At 36.3% G+C, this 21,059-nt stretch overlaps 2 protein-coding genes across 10 annotated transcripts; one reads left to right on the forward strand and one right to left on the reverse strand.

Annotated features, from left to right (window-relative positions):
- Window positions 1-1,227: 1,227 nt before the first annotated feature.
- Window positions 1,228-7,075, reverse strand: trmu (tRNA 5-methylaminomethyl-2-thiouridylate methyltransferase). Of its 2 annotated transcripts, none has more exons than XM_046873976.1 (11): window positions 6,941-7,075; window positions 5,675-5,840; window positions 5,390-5,496; window positions 5,179-5,301; window positions 4,855-5,027; window positions 4,715-4,768; window positions 4,556-4,622; window positions 3,104-3,204; window positions 2,882-3,026; window positions 2,015-2,097; window positions 1,228-1,647 (listed from the first exon to the last, which is right to left on the reverse strand). In XM_046873976.1, exons 1-11 carry the CDS (start codon window positions 7,020-7,022, stop codon window positions 1,528-1,530), a joined length of 1,221 nt encoding a protein of 406 aa, XP_046729932.1. In that variant the 5' UTR covers window positions 7,023-7,075; the 3' UTR covers window positions 1,228-1,527. The 2 variants fall into 2 exon arrangements, with proteins under 2 accessions (XP_046729932.1, XP_046729933.1); XM_046873977.1 differs by lacking the exon at window positions 6,941-7,075 and adding an exon at window positions 6,052-6,227.
- Window positions 7,017-15,914, forward strand: srr (serine racemase). 8 transcript variants are annotated; one of them, XM_046873982.1, is made up of 11 exons: window positions 7,514-7,558; window positions 11,044-11,076; window positions 11,930-11,993; window positions 12,144-12,302; window positions 12,437-13,007; window positions 13,827-14,008; window positions 14,147-14,328; window positions 14,416-14,546; window positions 14,638-14,786; window positions 14,885-14,974; window positions 15,547-15,914. In XM_046873982.1, exons 6-11 carry the CDS (start codon window positions 13,831-13,833, stop codon window positions 15,786-15,788), a joined length of 972 nt encoding a protein of 323 aa, XP_046729938.1. In that variant the 5' UTR covers window positions 7,514-7,558; window positions 11,044-11,076; window positions 11,930-11,993; window positions 12,144-12,302; window positions 12,437-13,007; window positions 13,827-13,830; the 3' UTR covers window positions 15,789-15,914. The 8 variants fall into 8 exon arrangements, with proteins under 8 accessions (XP_046729934.1, XP_046729935.1, XP_046729938.1 ...); XM_046873983.1 differs by having other exon boundaries at window positions 12,670-13,007; XM_046873980.1 differs by having other exon boundaries at window positions 12,144-12,297.
- Window positions 15,915-21,059: the final 5,145 nt, after the last annotated feature.

The raw sequence follows: 21,059 nt of genomic DNA on the forward strand, positions 1-21,059 counted from the left end.
AACCATACGTTTTTTGGAGTTCAACATATATAATCCTCCACTGCTCAGAGGAGTTCATAAAAGCTAAGAAAATCTCACGTCAACAAAACAACAACAACAACAGGGCTTAGAAAACCAAACATCTATTTATTTATTCATTTTATCCCATAAAGATTCAAATAAATGCACTGTACTCTTCCTACACATTTTAACTAAAGGTATCTAAATTCAGTAAAAACAATAGTTTTGTTCTTTTGGAAGATAATCTATTTATGAATAAACATTTTTAGAAAAAAATAACAAAATACCGCAATAGAAAAAGGGGGGAAAAAAATTAATAAAAAGGTTTATTGATTTATATTTAGTCTAGTGTAATTTTCTAATAAAATGTACCAGATAAAATTCTATAAGATATTTTATTTTTGCGTGAACAGGTAAAAAATAAATCCCATGAGTTAAGCATCACTAAATGGTAGGTAGGTGGAGAAATATAATTATTTATCCGTTATTTTAATGACTTTTAAAGTCTTTGTCCAAGGACACATGGAGAACCTGTTAAAAATAACCACAGTCTCAATGATAAGTCTTATGACCAAACTGTATGAGCTAATCACAGAATAATAAATCAGATTTGAGGTTTTATCTGGTATTGCTAGTCCACTGCAAAATATGTTGCTGTAAATCTAGGATGAAATATAATAACTATATTTCAACGGCACACCTGAAATATTTAAATACATCTTATTATATACTTTAAATAATTGTTACTATGCCACACATTTTATTATAATGTAATGTTTCTTCAAATTTGGGAGATAAGTGCAATCTGTGCAGTGAGGAACAAGTCAAGTTCATTTACAGAGTTAAAACAACTGTTTTTTTTCTTCAATAATTATCTTCTGTATAGTTATATGCATATGTATGTATACCAATAATATAACAATATAAATGGTAAAATACAGTCATTAGCTGAAACAGAAACAGCTGTGTGTGTATATCTATCTATCTATCTATCTATCTATCTATCTATCTATCTATCTATCTATCTATCTATCTATCTATCTATATATATATATATATATATATATATATATATATATATATATATATATATATATATATATATATTCTATTGGGAATTTAGAACTAATTTAAAATTAGTTTGTTACTTAGCTTAGCGCGCCATCTAGTGGTCATGAAATACGATAAATAAATATAAAACACTCTTTCAATAAGACGAGGAGTATCTACACAAATATCCAATATTATGTATTTCAATGACATTTCTTTTTTACAGGTAGAATGTGAGCCATAAAACTGACAAATGAAATAGTCATACATATAACAAGTAAATTAATTTACATACATTGCATACTGTAAAATGTAGCATTCTCGATAGATGCCATCGTTTTTACATTTAACAATTCTTTTATACAAAATGCTAAAACCGCTTCCACTTTTTGTTGATCCTGTTCAGACGCTAGTAAGGATGCATATTGAGGCAGTGTGTGAATATACACGTGTCTGTGGTGTTCGGCGTGGATTATTTCAGGCGGCTGATTCTGGTAGCTGTTGAACACGGACTCTCTGGAGTGTGTGCTCACTGGGGCCCAGTTGAACAATTTTCCCACTGCCAAGACACTCATCTCCCTTATATAACACTGCAAACTGCAAGAGACATGCACCAGGTGATCACTCAGTGAATAATACTGTGTAGGATGGTTAAGACTAGAAAGTTTTTCCAGTAATAATTAATCCAAAAATTCCACTTTCCTCCATACATTTCTATGAATAAAAATTAAATAATTCATATTCCTATAAATATAGGACACCATATTGATGTTCCAATAATTTCAGACTGATTTATTGCAAAGACTGTAAAGAAAAAAAAGTGTTAACATTCAAGCAGCAAACTATTTATTAACTTTTTTTGTCTGAAATAACTTTTTGATACATCAGGCAATCTTGTGAAATAAAAAAACACAACGTCAGCCTGTCATTCGACACACCGTCTATTTTTAGTAATTTTATGTACCTGTCCAGGAGTCAGTGCCCTCAGTGGCTGCTTTGACGTTATCCAGACTGAACCGTCCAGATTCAAAGTCACACAACAGGGAGCTAAAAAAAACCCCAAACAAATGCAACTTCACAACAGGGCTACAATAAGGCATACTGTCTTATGCTTAGGCCACTTGATAAGGTTATGTTTAACCGCTGCACTCTAATCTTGAACTGGATCCTACATGATTTGTAAATCATTCTGAATATAAAGCACATGCTAATGAAAAAAACGATGAATCGGACTCATCAGAAGGTGCTGATGTTTCTTCTTCTAATAACAGCAGCTCTGGCAATGGTTCTAGAAAAGCAATTACAAATTGTATTTTAATTTGGAAGGATTGTCCAGAGTCATTGCTTTCTAACAGATTAAACTGTTACACCGTAACATGACAGGAAAAAAAAAGATAGGTTTATGAGGAACAACTGTTTAAGCTGTTATAAAGTAAACAATAATGGAAACTGGTTTGATGGATATCTCACAACATTGATGAAAATGCTAAACTGCTGTAGTATATGAATAAAACATACATTTATGGTATTTGGCAGATGCCCTTATAGAGAGCGACTTACAATTCTCTCTTTCATACAACTGAGCAGTTGAGTATTAAAGGCCGTGTTTGAGGGTTTAACAGTGGCAGATTGATGGTGGTGGGATTTGAACTCATGACCTTCTTATTAGAAGTCCAACAACATACTTCTGATCAGAGGTCCAACATAAATACAGCATACATGAGACACGTGGTTTACTGAAAAACAACTTTGGGCAATAAAAGTCTCTCTGAGACACACAACGTCACACTGTGTTTGGTTCATGCTTTATTCCTAACATATTATGACTTACTTAAAGGCATTTGGTGAATGAACCTGAAGTGACACTCCATCATCTGTGTGTGCACCAGTTCAGCAGGAGGCTCTCCACTAATCCAGTGGAAGCGATTCGTCTGCAGTGTGTCTCGTAACAGTGCGGGATGGTTGGTAGTAGGACCCTGATAAAATAAGAGCGAGCTTCAGCAAATTTGCATTAAAAATCGTTTTCAAAAAAAAGAAATGATATACAACTCACAACAAAGATTTCACCAGTCCTGATATCTTTATCCACCACAAACCAAGGATGTTTTTGTCCACCTATCCGGGCTCTTTGTCCTAAAGTAAACGTGAACCAACCTATGAGGAAAATGTACAATAATGTCATGCATTGTCTGATATATAATATACAGTGGATTAGGTGCTATTACAATTTCATAAACTTTTACTTTAATAACACATTCGTAAATCCAGACGCATGTGATGATATTTCTAAAGCCTTATGCATTTTCTAGATACATTGAAATGCATTAGAGTCAATGTCTAGTCATCAAGACTGAAATGTACAACCACATATGTGTTGTGTATACTTCTACTGAATTATACCAGTAACATGATTACTACACAATTATAATTATGAACAATTCAAAAATGCTCCTAAGATAAAAAATATGGGAGCTGTAAGGGGGGAAATTTGACAAATCACAACCTCCTTTGTGATTTTTTCCCCCACTGAACAGCAATAAACCCAACACTAAATGAAACAAAAACAGGAATGTCACATTTGAGGTGAAAAAGTGTGGAATATTTCTTGATCACAGAGAAAACCAGTATCAGATACATCAAGTTAGTTTCAATAGTAACAAACATATGATAATTTTAATGTTTACTGTATAATAAAATGGAAAGAAAATTCACTAATATTTACTTATGCTTATATCATTATGTACTTTCATCTTCAATAAAAAAATACAGTGATGTGAGTGCAAACCTGATCAGTGTTAGAGACCTACTCACTTACTGTACACATGCAAATAATGCTATTTAATACACAACACTGTATTTTATGCCTGTGCAAAAGAGTAACACTTTTATGCATATATTATCGGTAAGATAATTTGTGAGGGTGAGACAATAAAATTTTATTTAAGTTAAAAATCTTAACATAAATAATATCTCTCCTAAAATCACTGTTCATTTTCATTAAATAAAACTCGCCATTTTACACAGTTCCCCAATCAAGAGCACAATCTTTTCACAGAGATCTAAACCCCAAATCCACCCCTATCCAGCCAATTCTAATGATCAATATGACCATTAACTAAAGCGCTTGTATCTGTATGTGCTTCTATACCGTACAGCTGATACCTGATTGGATGATTTCATAACTGAGCTAAATGGACAGTATGTAAATAATACTAATGTATGTTGCAACTTTCTCTGAGTGATTATTACAAGATTTCATTATTCATTTTGAAAACAATATCAGTGCTTTTTCTTGCTTTGTCTTTAGTATAATATAACCGACATTGATACCTCGTGCACTATATTTGCTTTCAGGCACAAAGAATGCGGCTGAACAAAAGCCTTTTTATAAACGGCAAAAAAACACCCCTTTGTGTCATGTAAAATTAAAAGAATTATTCTCGCTAAAACTGTTATTAGTACAGATTACAGAATTTTCATGCATTACATAATATATGAAAAATACCTTTATGCTTTCCCATTATCTTCCCATCCTCAATGGAGACAAAATGTCCAGGTTTAGGCTCTAAGTACTGTCACGGAAAGAGTTCCACATTCAGCAAACCTCGGGTCTCATGACGTTAGGCAGTGTTGTATTGCTCTTTGGCGTATAAGAAACACATACCTGGAGGATAAAATCTTCAAAATGTCGCTCACCAATGAAACAGATTCCCATACTCTGTAAGAAACAGTAAGCATGTTCTCTCATATCACAAAATATACAAGGTTCTAATATGTCAAAATACAGGACACATGATTTATTACCTCCTTCTTCTTCAGGACATGATGGAACCCTGCCTCGGCTGCTATTTTCTTGACATATTCTTTGGTGAGTCCAGCCAGTGGGAAGATGGTTCGCCGCAGGGCATCCTGTTCGATTTGGCTGAGGAAGAAGGTTTGGTCTTTAAGGCGATCAGCACCTTGGTACAGCCGCACAGCTAGAAAGAAGAAGGACACTCATAAACTCACAGGATTACACTCCAACTGTATGAAAACATTACTATATATATATATATATATATATATATATATATATATATATATATATATATATATATATATATATATATATATCACACGGAGACTCACTTTTTCTGATCTCCGAACGATTTCTGAAAAGAAATTCATCAGCTGGTTTAAGTGACTTTTGGAAAACCTCTTCATCTTCCTGAGATGTTCTTGCATAGTGACCGGTTGCCATGGCATCAGCTTCTGCATAGCAAACAAAAAATGTTTTCCATTACTATACATCAGCATCACTACTAAACTTCAAGTTTAAAGACATACGCAGAAACCTCACCTAAAATATTGACTGCATACTGATAGAAGTGTTTGAATTTGATGTGTTTGTTGCACATTATGTCAGGATTTGGTGTTCTGCCTTTCTGGTACTCCCCGAGAAGATTACTGTAAGTAAAAAAAAAAAAAACTCAAACATTGACCCATTGGCTCATGATAATAAAAAAAAAAAAATACACAAAGAGAATGAATTCTAATAATTCAATTAATAACAACAGAATTAGGTCAAATAAAATCAATGATATTAATTGACCACAATGTCAAAAATACCAGTAAATTGTTGTACCTAAACACTTCATGCCAGTACTCTTTGACATAGGAGACCTGATGGAACGGCATATCCATCATTTGGCACACTTTATAGGCATCTTCACAATCTCTTTCTGAGGTGCACACTCCCTTCTCGTCCAGAGAGTCCCAGTTCTTCATGAAAACTCCAGTAACCTGGTAACCTAAGGTAACAAATATAGACATAAGCACATCAGCACAATTGAATGACTGATTCACTAAAATCTTATATACATGACGTAGTAATTCTATAGTAGTTTGATCAATAATGCTGACTTTGGACGGCACTTGACCTTTTTTTGTTGTTAGTGGGACAATAATATTGCAGTAACTCTTATTTAAAATAGCTAAATAAAAGCTAAGAAAAACACCTGCCTAATATTGTGTTGGTCCCCCTTTTGCTGCTGAAACAGTCCTGACCCTGACAGCATTACTTCAGCAATTTGAGCTTCAGGAGCTCTTCTGTTGGTTCGGACTCCCAATGTGCATCAATGAGCCTCGACCACCCATGACCCTGTCACCGGTTCACCACTGTTCCTTTCTTGAACCACTTTTGATAGACACTGACCACTGCAGACCAGAAACACCACACAAGAGCTGAAGTTTTAGAGATGCTCTGACCCAGTCGTCGTCAAGACATCCCAATTAGACCCTCGTCACTTAAACTCAGATCCTTATGCTTAGTCAGATTTCCTGCTTCTAACACTTCACCTGCTGCCTGATATAGTCCACCCACTAACAGGCACCATGATGAAGAGACAATCAGTGTTATTCACCTGACCGCTCATAATGCTATAGTGTCATAACGTAATGCCTGGTATGTATGTATGTAAAAAAAATGTAAAAAGCTGTAAACGCATTTTTTTTTTATTAAAAGTCATTGTGATTTCTTTTTATTTTGATCAAAATGTACTTATAGCATATTGTCTACTTTCCCTAATCCTGCCCCTGAAATAGTCTCAACATTTTAAGTCATTGCCCTACACCTGACACACCTGCTCTGATTAATCAGTTCATTGTCAGCTGCATGCTAGAGCAGGAAAACACTAAAGATCAATAAACATCATGATAGGGATGGTATCTGAGTGGTTAAGATGCTGGACTACAAACGGTCGTGAGTTCAAACCCCAGCACCACCAAGATGCCCTTAAGCAAGTGTCTTAACCCTCAACAGCTCACTTATATAAATGAGATCATTGTAAGTCATTTTGGACAATGCTAACTGCTAAATGTGAATACTGAAACCACTGGATGAATTTCTCACCTCTACGTTTCAGTAAAAGAGCAGCAACAGAGCTGTCCACCCCGCCAGACATGGCACACACGACATATCTCACTATACCCATGACATTTACACCAGCACTAAATGAGTTATTTTATTTCTGCAAAATACAAGAAGTATCGAAGGAGTCATGTTCGCGAACAGGGCGCCGCCATGTTTGCGGTCCTACACAAAATAATGTCCGGTAAGAAACTGAAATAGTGCTTTGATATTGGTATATTGGTGCACTGTCTAGTACATTATAAAATAATAAAATACACTATAACAAAAGTCAGTATAACCGATGACATATTATACATAGATACATGACGTCGCGCATTAAATTTATATAACTTTTATAGCCGGTACGTTGTAAAAGTAATCTTTGTTTTGTTTTTCGGTATATTATATTTAACAGAACAAGTTGACATATTCTTGTCAAATGGTTTATAGAAATAAGCTTTAAAGTAAACCTAGACATAGACAAAGTAAACCTAGACATAGACATATGTTTTTAAAATTGACAACATTGTTTGAATAATACTGTAATATATACACGGAACCCTCATTTTCAAGCACAGATTCGGGGAAGACGATCTTGGAGAACAGTCTGTCAAAAACGTGAGCAATTTTACGTTTTATGTGTTTGCGTAATTCTTGCGTTTTATACGTTTTTTTTTTTTTTTTTTTAATGACAAGCAATATGTGAAAATAAAGATGAGGGTTATGTGACGATAAACAGTTGGATCCGATCCTCCAAATAAATGGATCTGACTCTGATCTAACTTTACAGTGAGCTGGAAACGTTTTCATGTTCTATAGTATTCTCGTTGGAATACTATAGAAACTTGGTTATATTTGAGAGTAGTCAATTTGCAGCTTGTATAGCAGTACAGATTTACTGTCCTCTGAAAAAAAAATAAAAACATCATACAGCGATTATTTTCAAAATAGCTGGCAACCAAAGTGAGTACATCCTAAATGATAACAGGTGTATGTCATGTAACTATGCGATGCCACATGTCCTATTCATCATGTTCATGTTTTTGGCTGTTTGACAGTACAAAAGAAACAAGATATATATATATATTTTTTTATGTTTTTATGTATTAGAGCAGTTAAAATTTGGTGCTTTAAGTACAATTCTCTCATACTGACCACTGGATTTGAGAATTTAAATTGTTGCTCTGCACACTTACTTGAACCAAGTTCTGTGGTCTGATGAGACTAAGATAAACATGTTTGCCCTGGTGAGGAGTTCCAGAATGATAGAAAATGTGTCTTGCCTATGGTCAAGCATGGTGGTGGTAACATAATGGTCTGGGGCTGCATGAGTGCTGCTGGTACAAAGGAGCTGCAGTTCATTGAGGAACACACAAACTCCAACATGTACTGTGACATTCTGAAGCAGAACATGATGCCCCCCGTTGAGAATCTGAGCCAAACGGCAGTTTTCCGTAATACATATTAACGACCCCAAACACATCGCCAAGATGACAGCTGCCATGCTAGGAAAAGCTGAATGTGAAGTTGATGGAGTGGCCAAGTACGTCTCTATACCTGAATCCTATCATCCTGAAGTGGAAGCTGGAGAAGCACAATGTGTCTAACATCCAGCAGCTCCATGATGTCATTATGGAGCAGTGAAAGAGGATCCACGTCCAGGAGGATTAAGGCAGTGATAGATATCAATGGTGCTCAAACAAAATATTGACACTTTGGGCACAGTTTTGAAATGATCACTTATGACTCACTTTTGTTGCCCACTTATCTTGACAATAATGGCTGTATGTTTTAGAGGACAGTAAATCTGTACTGCTATACAAACTGCACATTGACTCCTCTAAAAGATATCCACATTTCTATAGTTTTGTCCCTTGAGAAGATACTAAAATGGTTGCTAAAATGTGAGGGGTGATCTCACTTAAAATATTTAATCGCATGATTGTAATGAGTAAACTCATGATTAATCGCAACATACCTTCAATGAATACTTTTCCAGTTTTTAATATTCTAATCAACATGGGTATGGACAAATATGGGTGTTTTATACAAATGTATGTTTATTATGAGTGAAACTATACTTAACATAGAGCATGAAGACTAAATATTCTTGTAAATTTTTAAAGTAATTATTCGTGTATTAAATCACGTAAATCATCAAGACACCAAATGGAACTTTTGCCTTGTTTCCACACGATACAACAGATGAGCTCCTGTAGCTCAAATTGCTGAAGGACTGATTTGGCAGCAAAAGAAGGACCAACACAATATTAGGCAGGTGGTCATAATATAATGCCTGATTGATGTATATATTTACACACAATTTGTGTACACAAGGATTACAAGAACACTTGATGCTGTAGTTAAACAACCAAAAACATGCTACATGCAGACACCAGATTGAATGAAACCAGTGCCTAACATCACAGTCAGTTCATTGAAAAAGCCTTACATGTGACTTTGATAGGATTCTGGAAAAATGTCGATTCTGATGACAAGTTTTCTCTTTAGAAGGAAGAGACAGATTCACAATATGTGACTGACAAAGTTGGCTGTGAATCCAGACTTACTAGGTAGTTGTGGTTACTTTTGTTTTCAGGTATCATGTTGCTGTCTTTTGGGTGAAAAGAAAACAACCATGACCATAAAAAATTAAAATTAATTAACCACAATGTGATAAAATTAACATGCAGTCAGGCTCATAATTTGGAAATTGTATTTGGAGATTTTGGAGCTCCCTACCACTGTATATTGCAGTTGAAATTACAACCCCAAGGGTGGGGAAAATTTGCAAATCCTATAAACTCATTTTCAAAACCCATTTATTCACAGTAGAATTGGCAACAGGTCATTATTGGCAGTAAGATGATTCAATATAAATAAAGTATCTTATAGAAGCAGAGTCTTTTAAAAGTACGGATGGCAGAAGTTCACAAATCTGTGAAAAACTGTCAAAAAAATTGTGGAACAGTTTCAGAATAATATTCCTCAACATCAAATTGTGAAGACTTTGAATATCTTTTTATCTATGTAATATCATTAAAAGATTTGAAAAACACCTCCAAAAATCATTGTCTATAAACGCAGTTTACAGTGCCACCCACAAATGCATATAAAAGAAGCCTAAAATATAAGAAGTACATATGTGAACATGATCCAGCTCATTTAGAGCTCATAATACTCATAATGTGAAAGCTTATCTAGTATAGACTAAGGCAAAGTGGAAAACTGTGGTCAGACGAATTGAAATTTGAATTATTTTTGGAAACCATGGACACTACGTCCTCTGGACTAAAGAGGAGAGGGACAATCTGGCTCCTCATCAGCACTCATATCAAAAGCCTGCATCTCTGATAGTATGGGAGTGCGTAAGTGAGTATAGAATGGGCAGCTTGCACTTCTGGACAAGCACCATCAATGCTAAAGGTTTACACATTTTATAGCAAGAAATTCTTCCATCCAGATCATGTCTTTTTTATGGAAGGCCTTGCATATTTTAGCAAGGCAATGCTACTGAATACTGCACCTATTACAACAGCATGGCTTAATAGTAGGAGAGTCTAGGTGCTGAACTGGCATTTCTTCAGACTGTTGAGCCGCTAGAATCCTGTATCAGACAGGATGTGTTGCGTCATCAAATTAAAATTTGTTATATTTCCCCAAAATGGTACATTTGATCAAGTTTAAGCCATTGATATGGTTTTATGTTCTATTGTGAATAAAATGTTTTTTTTTTGTATACTGTAGCTTTAAAATTTTCACTTGACCAGAACTAAAATTACCAAATCACAAGTTATGTGGTGGTGTGGTCCTTGAAAGGGTTCTGATCCCTGAATACCTTTGGGATAAATTAAAATGTTTAAATGTTAAAACTATTCAATGATCACTGCCTGCTCTCATTGGTCTTTTTTGTCGAATGGGAAAATCCCCATGGCTCCAAAATTTAGCTGAAAACCTTCCCAGTGGATTTGAAGATGTTGGAATGGCATTGGTGTGAGGGTCATGAGTCCTATAATAAGTATATAGGCGTAATACCTAATGCAAAGGATTAGTCATGTTCTTCACACAAAATGGATTCCAGAGGTGCTTTTTTGCTCTTTCAGTGTCAAGAGGAAAAGAAGAGACATTGAGCTGAGGTAAGCTGGCTAACTTGATACATTTGGGTTAAAAATCTTTTTTCTCTTTTGTGTCCTTTCTTTTGGGAGAAGAAAACAGATACAGATATGAATCATGTACCTTTCTGGGTATATTGGGGAACATTTTCAACATTTGTTTTTGGCTAGTCTGTAAATTTAATTAGATGAAAACAAGTGTGTGCTGCCCTAAACATGGCCATGGACAGTACTATAATGGGGTGTGGTTTATTTTAGAAAGCAGGATTTTACAATAATAATAATGATAATGTTATATGGATGATATTGGCGATACTAGTGTTCCCAATGCAAACATTTGATGAAATCCAAATTAAGTGAATGCTTTTATACCTTTTTAGTGTTTAGTGTGCACATAGTATGTGGTTCCCTGGTGGTCTAGCGGTTAGGATTCAACGCTCTCACCGCTGCGGCCCAGGTTCGATCCCCGTTCAGGGAACCAACCCCAGCCATTAGGGTTGCACAAGCCAGTGCACTCTTAGTGCCGGTCCCAAGCCCGGATAAATGGGGAGGGTTGTGTTAGGAAGGGCATCCAGCGTAAAAACATTTGCCATATCAAACATGTGGATCACGAATACGGATGATCCGCTGTGGCGACCCCTAACAGAAGAAGCCGAAAGAAAGTTTTTAGCGTGCACATAGTATGTGATGAGTGATTAGTCATCTGGGATGTGAAGTATAGTTTAAGTAGGATTTTGTCATTTGGGGTAAATGGAAGTGTATAATATTTTCATCATATTATATTATCATTATCATATTATTACATATCGCATTTAATAATCTGTTCCTGTTTTTGACAGCACACTAATTTATACTCCCTGTTTTGTTTTTTTTGTAGTAATGTTCATGAATGAATGCTCATTTTCAAACTTCAGGTACATAATATGCCACATTCCAATGAGGTAAGGCACTAATATGTGTATCATGTCTACATTTGCCAATAGAGCTAATCTTGCTAGTGCATGTAGACTGTTTGGATAGCTATAAAAGTCATTTATTCGGTCAACTAATTCTTTAACTGGAAAGTGTCAAAACATTTTGTTTCATCACAGCTTCATGTCACTATTTGCCCAAAAGGGAAACTGCCTAAACCTATTTGTATCGGCCCAGACAAGTATAAATGCCAGTTCTGCAACAGTAAAGGAGAGTATGCTGCACTTGTGGCTCACATACAAACTCATGAGAAAACAGCGATTGAATTTTAAGGTAAAGTAAGTAATGAGCTTTATATTTTATGACAAACTGTACATACAGGTTTGGTGTTTTTTATTTTTTGTTTCGTTTATTACGTGCATGATAATTTTTAACATTCATATAACCACAATATATCGGGTCTCTCTTACAGAGAAAAAAAAATTAAAAATGCAATCTGGGATGCAGTAAAAGCACCCACTACCATTGCTGCTGCTGCAAGAGGACTATAATCTCACGAAATTATTTCACCGACCATATACACAAATGTGTTTTATCCATAAACATGCAAGTGCACAAACTGTGTAGCTCTTTAGTCACCAGCACTTCACCATCATTGTGTAGTCACTCTGTCCCACCAATCAACACCTCTGTCCCTATATGCAGTGACATTAATGGCTCAGACCCTCAGTGCAGTGAAGACAGTGCCACAGGGAGAAACCTGAATGTCTTTGAAACTAAAGTCCTCCGTCCTTACCTTCTTCTTTGACTGCTCCAGTTACACCCTCTGACAGCCAGATGATACTGATGTCTGTGAACCCAACCCACAATATCTGTGCTTGGGAGCCTTAAAGCCCTGAAATCAAGTCCCAAACGAATCATGTGCTGCTTCTGCAATTTGATTCTGAACAAGAAAAACATCCAAGTACACATTCAAAGACAACACGTCTGCTAATCTGGATTTGCTGCTGACAAACGGACTAAACCATACACACTGTCTCTGGGTTAGTGTTCCCAAATTTATGGGAATAATATTATTGTTAAATATTTATTGAAAAACCTGTTACATTTCTTTGCTCTCTGGTTCCTTGATAGTTTGTGACATGACCTATTATGTTATTATTTCATGAAATGCAAAATCCATAAAATAATTTCTCTGTAACTTAGACTTTTTGCCATGAAATAGGCATGTATTTTTATATTTAAAAAATATAGGGTGCATAATACTTTTTCACAGTGCTGAATGTGTATGTGAGGACTTTGGCATTTAACTTTATGTATATCTTATGTATATGTTTTAATGTACTGTATATCATGTGAGATGAAAGCAGATGGAAAGTGTAAAGTAAATATTTAATATTGCAAATATAATTATGGAAAAAGATTTTCTTTGAATAAATCTTTTTTTTTTTTTTGTCGATGTTAAGTGTTAAGTACACTGATTCTGTTACAAGTTTGTAATTAGTAAATATTGGTAAGATAATATAGGCTTATAAATCTAAAATGTTATTTGTTGGTGTAATTTGTGTGTATTACAAGATACAAAGCTTGCATTTTAGGTTGGGGGAAAACATCTGGCTATTTTTTGTTTTTTACCCCAAATTTAAATGTTATTTGATCAACTACTTGATTTGGATTAATAAAAATATCTCTCAATTTTATTTTGGATTAAATTCTCCTTTAATGCACCCACAAAAGCAGCATGACTGCAATAGATTAAGTATGCACTTTTAATACAAACTCTGTAATGCACTTATACCTGTATACACTTCCAAATAATTAATGTAATATAGTCTATAACAGAGTTTCTTCCCACTAATCAGCAACATGGAAGACCTGGTAGTAGAAGGCATTACACTCAAGATGCTTATTGATGCTCGGGAGACTGTCATGAACAGCCCTTTAGGAGTGATCAAAACACCCATGATCCTCTGCAGCCAGACCACACTGCCCATCCATGTGCCCTGTAACACCTATTTGAAGTTGGAGAACATGCAGGTTACAGGTTAGTGTTGTGATTATTGCACAAGAAAACAGATGAGACTGGTTTAAACCTAGAAAGTAATATAAATGATTTTAAAAGTATTAGCTAGTATGTAAATTTAGCTCAAGTTTAATATGCATTCTGTTTCCTCACAAACAGGGTCGTTTAAGATTAGAGGTGTCGCAAATCAGTTCGCCCAAAAATCAGATGGAGGTCATTTTGTCACTCTGTCTGCTGGGAATTATGGGAAATCCTTTGCTTATGCCGCTAAACACTACGGAACTAAAGGAAAGGTGGTGATGCCTGAAACTGCTCCAATCTCTAGAGCTCTGCTAATACAAGTAAGATCACACTGGAAAAATAAACATTTAATATTTTAAAACTTGATTAATACAAATTCCATTAATATATGATCTTGTTATAAACAGAGTTTTGGCATCGAGGTTGAACGAGTGCCCACACCTTGTATTATGGATGTCGTCAATCAATGCATTCAAAAAGAAAAAATGACTTTAATTCATCCCTATAATGATCTGGATCTCATCGCAGGATATACCAGGTACATAACATCTTCATCATACCTTATTACAGCAGTTAAATGGAGTTTTGTAGTATTTCTTACCTCTCTACTAACCTGCATGGTGGTGTAGTTTAGGGTTTGAGATCCTGGAGGTTCTTCCTAATCCTGATGTGGTAGTAGTGTGCTGCGGTGGAGGAGGTTTACTGGCCGGAGTAGCAGCAGCCATTAAACTTTCTGGTTGTGAGGACACGAGAATTTATGGTGTGGAACCAGAAGGAGGTGAGGAGATAAATAACCTGTATTGGATAAGTTGGTTGTAGTGGAAATATAAATTAATGTCTTGAGGTTCTTGATTTTTTTTTATTTATCATTAACAGCATGTACCATGTATAAAAGCTTCATTGAAAATAAACCTGTTGGCATGGACAGCAAAAGCATCGCCTCTGGTCTGGCACCTCCATCTGCAGGTATCATTTGTTTGAATAAGCACTAAACCGCCTACTAATAAAAATTAATTTTGTAATTTAACATAATGCTTCACATGAACAATTTTGACTAATGCCATGAGCAGATACATCAGTTACAATTTTGATGGAGAGAATAAACAAAAAATTAAGTAAATAAAATAAATCGAACTTGTTTGATAATTTTGCATCGTTTCATCATTTTCTAACAAGCTAGATTGTAATTTTACCAATCATGTGGCCCATATGGGGAATTGGTAGCTCAGTGGTTTAGGCTCTTGTTCACTGATTGGAAGGTCATGGGTTTAAGCCCTGATACTGCCAAGTGGCCACTTTCAGGGCCTTGATCAGGGCCCTTAACTCTGTGCTCCAGGGGCACTGTATCATGGATGACCCTGTGCTCTGACTCCAGCTTCCTAACACCACTGGGATATGCGAAGCAAGTATTTCACTGTGCAAAAATGTACATGTGAAGTAAAAACCACCAATTAAAAATGTGCATTATAAGCAATTTTTTCAGTTCTTATACTGTAAATGACAAACATGGTGTGTGCACCTGGTGTGCCATGTCTTAGGTGCCCTGCCATATGCAATGTGTAAGAAATACGTGGAGGAGATCGTGTTGGTGACTGATGATGAAATCAAGTCTGCCGTTTCCACTCTCTACAAAGCCGGTCTAGTTGTAGAGCCCTCAGGAGCCGCTGCCTTTGCTGCACTCGTTAACAACAGAATACCAGACATTACTGGCAGGAACATTGTGATAATCCTGAGTGGAGGGAACATCGGCAAAGATGAGCTTACCAGCTTCCCAGACTGATTCACACCACTTTTCCTGTTTAATGTGGGACTTAAATGTTTTTTTTTTTTTAATATGTGGATGAAGATTTCACCCATGAAAAACACTAAAATGAAATTTATCAAAATAAAATAACATTGTTTCAAATTTCCAACTTTATTATTTCAATATTTTCATATTTGAATTAAATATATTAATATTTAATATATTACTATCTTTAATTTATTATAATTATTTATTATGTCTACTCATTCTGCCCTGAAATATCTAAAAGTATACAATTTGAGCATTTACTTTTGCTAGAGTCACAGTCCTATTTACTATTTACCTTCCTAAAAACCACACTTTCAGTGCCAGCTGTCATGTCTCTTTGACCAGCAAGAATGAAAGAAAAGTCAACCCTTTCGACTTTCCTTGCTCTCATCCATTCCTAACTGTGGGTGACAACTAAGTTGAGTGTTAAGTGTTCTCTTGTTAATGTGAGTTTACTTAAAATGCAAAGTTATTTAACTTACTTCTGTCTAAACATATACATGTTGGAGCATGAATGAAAAAAAATTTCCCTAGTATGACTGTGTATGCGTGTGAATCTTTCTACATTCAGTTTTGCCTCTCACTCAAAACCTGAAGCAAACATGAAACTCCATAAAAAAACCCTCAGGCTTTAACCGGGGACCCTGGAACTGGGATGTATCCATGCTGCTCACAACTCATTTCTGAAAAAAACTTTCCCTATATAAGTATTTGTGCAGTAAAACCACACTTCCATGCCAAAATCCATGGCAGAATATCTTGTTATATTTATATATATACAGTGCATTGCAAAAGTATTCACACCCCTTGAATATTTCCACATTTTGTCACGTTATAACCACAAACTTAAATGTATTTTATTGCTATTTTATGTGATAGACCAACACAAAGTATCACATAATTGTGAAGGGGAAAAAAAATTATACATGGTGTTAAAGATGTTTTACAAATAAAAATGTGTATATGTATTCAGCCCCCTTTACTCTGATACCCCTAAATAAAATCCAGTGCAATCAACTGCCTTTAGAAGTCACCTAATTAGTAGAGGCTACCTGTGTGTACTTAAATCCCAGTATAATTACAGCTGTTCTGTGAAGGCCTCAGAGGTTTGTTAGAGAACATTAGTGAGCAAACTGCATCATGATGACTAAAGAACACACCAGACAGACCAGGGATAAAGTTGTGGAGAGGTTTAAAGCAGAGTTAGGTTATAAAAACATATCTCAAGCTTTGAACATCTCAAGAAGCACTGTTCAAGTATGGCACAACTGCTAACCTACCAAGACACGGCGGTCCACCTAAACTGACAGGCCGGGCAAGGAGAGCATTGATTCAAGAAGCAAACAGAAGGCCCTTGGTAACTCTGAAGGAGCTACAGAGATCCAGAGCTCAGGTGGGAGAGTCTGTCCAAAGGACAACTATTAGTCATGCACCTCACCAATCTGGCCATTATGGGGAGTGGCAAGAAGAAAGCCATGGTTGACAAAATAGAATAAGAAATCCTGTTTGCAATTTGTCACAAGCCATGTAGAGGACACAGCTAACATGTGGAAGGTGCTGTGGTCAGATAAAACCAAAATGTAACTTTTTGGTAGGCATTTCGCAATAGTCAATAAACCAACTTATCGCACGATATATGGAAATGAGCAGGATCATTTTTTGTGCCGCAATATATTGCAAATGATACATTTTTGTATAATTATAAATAATAATTATATACATTTTTACATAAACATTAATGTCACCAATATTTTAGTTGATCGTGCTGCCGGTCATCTCGCCTGCTCTCTGTGGTGGAGTCTGTGCTCAGGCAGCACAACTAACCTAAAATCTCACCTAAAATAACTAGCCCACCCAGTTTTTTAACCTGGGAACAACAGCTCCAGATGGTTATCTGTTACAGATGCCTTTTCCTGACAGTTCAATCGATGCAGCCATTAAACACGGTCGACAAACCAGCATTTAAAAATATGCTGCAAACTTTTGACATACAGTACGAATTGCCAAAGAAAGGACATCGTACATCTCCCAAACTGGCATTCTATCCTTGTTCAACAAAGTAAAAGACGATATTCTGAAGGAGATAAAAGACGTGTAGTCAAGCTCAAATATGATTCTATATATGAGCTTGACAAATACACTACTCTGCAGTCAACATGTTTAGAGACCAAATACGTTTCCCAGAACTACAACGCGGATATACTTGCGACTGTGAATTGGATGAGCGCAAAATGGGCTGTATAACTACAGACAACGGTGCTAACATTGTGACTGCAGTACATCATCTTGGATAGCCATGGATCAATTGCTTTTGACACAAATTAAATGTTAAATATTTTTTATTTATGATTTACTTTGGGGCATGTTTGTATGTATGTATTAAATAATTGGTTAAATTATAATCATGTTAAATTATTTGTGATTAAATAAAGGGAATTTATAAGCTGTATTTGTGGAATAATGTTAGAAAAACTAATAAAAAAACCCCAATAAATCTTTGACCACAGGATGTTGCCACACGATGGGGCACCAAACTAAAAATTATAAAGAGGGTTGTAAAGCGACATGTCTTGGTTGAATATCGAAAATATGGCCACCTCAACCTAACCTGACAGGATGTTTTGTGTGTTGGAATCCATTAATCCAGCAATGAAGCCAGTGGATGATATCACGGATGTCCTCTCAGGGGAACAATATGTCACTGTGTCCTCAGTAAAGTCTCTGTTGGAACTTCTTAAAGGCAAACTTTTATCACCAGACCCCAATGACACTGCACTGACAGCAAAAATAAAGGCAAACATGAGCAGGGTATTGACAGAGAAATACAGCCCATCTGAAATCTAAAACCTTTTGACAAAAGCCACCATCTTGGATCCAAGGTATCGTGGTACCATGTGGAGGTCACGGATGATGTTAAAGAAAAGCTCTTGCAAGAACTGCTAGACATGAACAGGGAAGAAGGAAAAGGAGAAAGTGCCATTGGTGAGAGCTGCGTTAAAGCTGCAGGGGAAATGAAGGATCTGAATCTGAACCTCCAGCAACCAAGAAGAAGAGTCTGTGTGACCTTCTCCAGAACAGAAGAGCCCTGTCTCACCAGACTCTAGGGATAAGGTTAGACATTGGTTCCAAAAAGAGTGCAGGCTGATGCGAAGCTGACCAAGTTCCTCCAGGAAAAAGGTGGCATGATAATCATAGAAGATTTCCCCTAATAGCCAAGTTAGCACAAAAATACATGTGCATTTGTGCAATAAGCAGCAGCTCAGTAAGAATGTTTAGCACAGCTGGTAACACTGTTACCCCAGAAAGATTCTGCCTTAAGCCACAAAAGGCAAACATGTTGATGTTCCTTTCTCGAAATCTGCCTAACACTTTAAAACAAATCTGGTAGCACATATTGTCTGTTGAGGGATCTGTGCTTCTGTGCGAAACACTTTAAAAGTAGTTATCGTGACAGCACTACTTTTTGGCATACATGCAAAACGCTATCTTTGGCGGAAACCTAACACTGCACATCAGCCTGAACACACCATCCCCACGGTGAAACATGGTGGTGGTGGCATAATGCTGTGTGGATGCTTTTATTCAGCAGGGACAGGACATCTGGTCAGAGTTGATGGGAAGATGGATGCAGCTAAATACAGGGCAATCCTAGAAGAAAACCTATTAGAGACTGCAAAAGACTTGAGACTGCGGCGGAGGTTAACCTTCCAGCAGGACAACCCTAAACAACAGATGGAAATGTGTTGACTAGTAAGGAGAGTGAGTAGAGAAGATGGAGGAAGTATTCTGAGGAGCTGATGAACGAGGAACATTAGAGAGAGAGAAGGTTGGATAGGGTGTAGATGGTGAAGAAGGAAGTGGATAGGATTAGTATGGAGGAAGTGAAAGCAGCAATTAAGAGGATGAAGAGTGAAAAGTCGGTAGGACCAGATGACATACGTGGCGATGTTTAGGAGAGATGGCAGTAATAACAAGATTGTTTTAAAGGATTTTGGAAGGTGAAAGGATGTCTAAGGAATGGAGAAGGAGTGTGCTGGTACCGATCTTTAAGAATAAGGGAGATGTGCAGACCTGCAGTAACTAAAGGGGAATAAAGTTGATCAGTCACACCATGAAGTTATGGGAAAGAGTAGTGGAAGCCAGGCTGAGAGAAGAGGTGACCATCTGTAAGAGTATGGATTCATGCAGAGGAAGAGCACCACAGACGCATTATTTGCTATGAGAATGTTGATGGAGAAGTATAGAGAAGGTAAGAAGAAGTTGCATTGTGTGTTTGTGGATTTAGAGAAAGCGTACGACAGCGTGCCGAGAGAGGAGTTGTGGTATTGTATGAGGAAGTCAGGTGTGTCAGAGAAGTATGTGAGGGTGGTGCAGGACATGTATGAGGACAGTGTGGCATATATATTTATAAACTGGACACGTTATTGGAAAGTTTGGAAACTGAACAATTATTGAAATATTATATTATTGAAAAAATATATAGAGGGGGAAAGTGTTACTATTTTCTTTACTGTTGTTAAAGGATTAGAAATCTCATTAAAAAAATTCAACAATACAATAATTCCTTAGCATTACATGCAGTATATCGTCACCTTTTCAATATCTGCGTTCTCTAGCTGTATAACAGATCCTTGTGTAGCTCAACAAATGCTGAGCTCTAAAATAAAAGTTCAGGAAGCTCATTTTGAGAAACCTTCCTGGATGAAGACATACTAACAACAGAAACCAGAAGTACCTAGCATTTTGTGGATGAAAGATGCAAAAGGAACATGTCTGACCTTTCTGTCAGAGCGCAGTGGGATGAGCTACACGAGCACCTATTACACAGCTGGAGATCTACATTTCTGCTCTCATTAAAATGAATGAGCTCATGTAAGTGGAGGATGATTAGCCAGGGCTGCACAAGCTGTAGTTATAGGAATGGAAAAAAAGAGTAACATTCAGAAACTCTGAGACACTTTATCTGGACTCCTGCAGGGACCTTCTTTATTTAACTCAGAGTTTTATTTATTTTTAGAATTTAGACTCTAGTTTCTCTTGAAAGTTTCTCAAGTTTTCTTTCAGTCATTAGACGATAGCTAGGGCTGGTCTTCATCTAGGGTGAATTATCTCACGAAAAAATGTGTTAAAGAGTTATAGAGAGAGCATACAGTCCAAACAAACAAAATATTAATGTGCAAGATAAAAATTCTTAGTTCATCTCTACCTCCCTTTCTAACTCCTGTTGCAGCAAGTAAAGCCTGGACTGCAAACATGCAC

This window comes from Silurus meridionalis, chromosome 18 (genome assembly GCF_014805685.1).
Source record: "Silurus meridionalis isolate SWU-2019-XX chromosome 18, ASM1480568v1, whole genome shotgun sequence".
NCBI classification, from domain to species: domain Eukaryota; kingdom Metazoa; phylum Chordata; class Actinopteri; order Siluriformes; family Siluridae; genus Silurus; species Silurus meridionalis.

Bases quoted from the DNA above. Each gene is read 5' to 3' on its own strand.
- trmu (XM_046873976.1), bottom strand. From the start codon at position 7,022: ATGGGTATAGTGAGATATGTCGTGTGTGCCATGTCTGGCGGGGTGGAC. The intron at 4,769-4,854 runs GTAATAAATCAT...TGTTTCTTACAG, and splicing joins ATGTCCTGAAGAAGAAGGAG to AGTATGGGAATCTGTTTCAT. The intron at 3,205-4,555 runs GTATTTTTCATA...TTTTCCTCATAG, and splicing joins GATAATGGGAAAGCATAAAG to GTTGGTTCACGTTTACTTTA.
- srr (XM_046873978.1), top strand. From the start codon at position 7,021: ATGACATTTACACCAGCACTAAATGAGTTATTTTATTTCTGCAAAATA. The intron at 7,143-7,513 runs GTAAGAAACTGA...CTCATTTTCAAG, and splicing joins CCTACACAAAATAATGTCCG to CACAGATTCGGGGAAGACGA. The intron at 7,559-13,826 runs GTGAGCAATTTT...CCCACTAATCAG, and splicing joins GAGAACAGTCTGTCAAAAAC to CAACATGGAAGACCTGGTAG.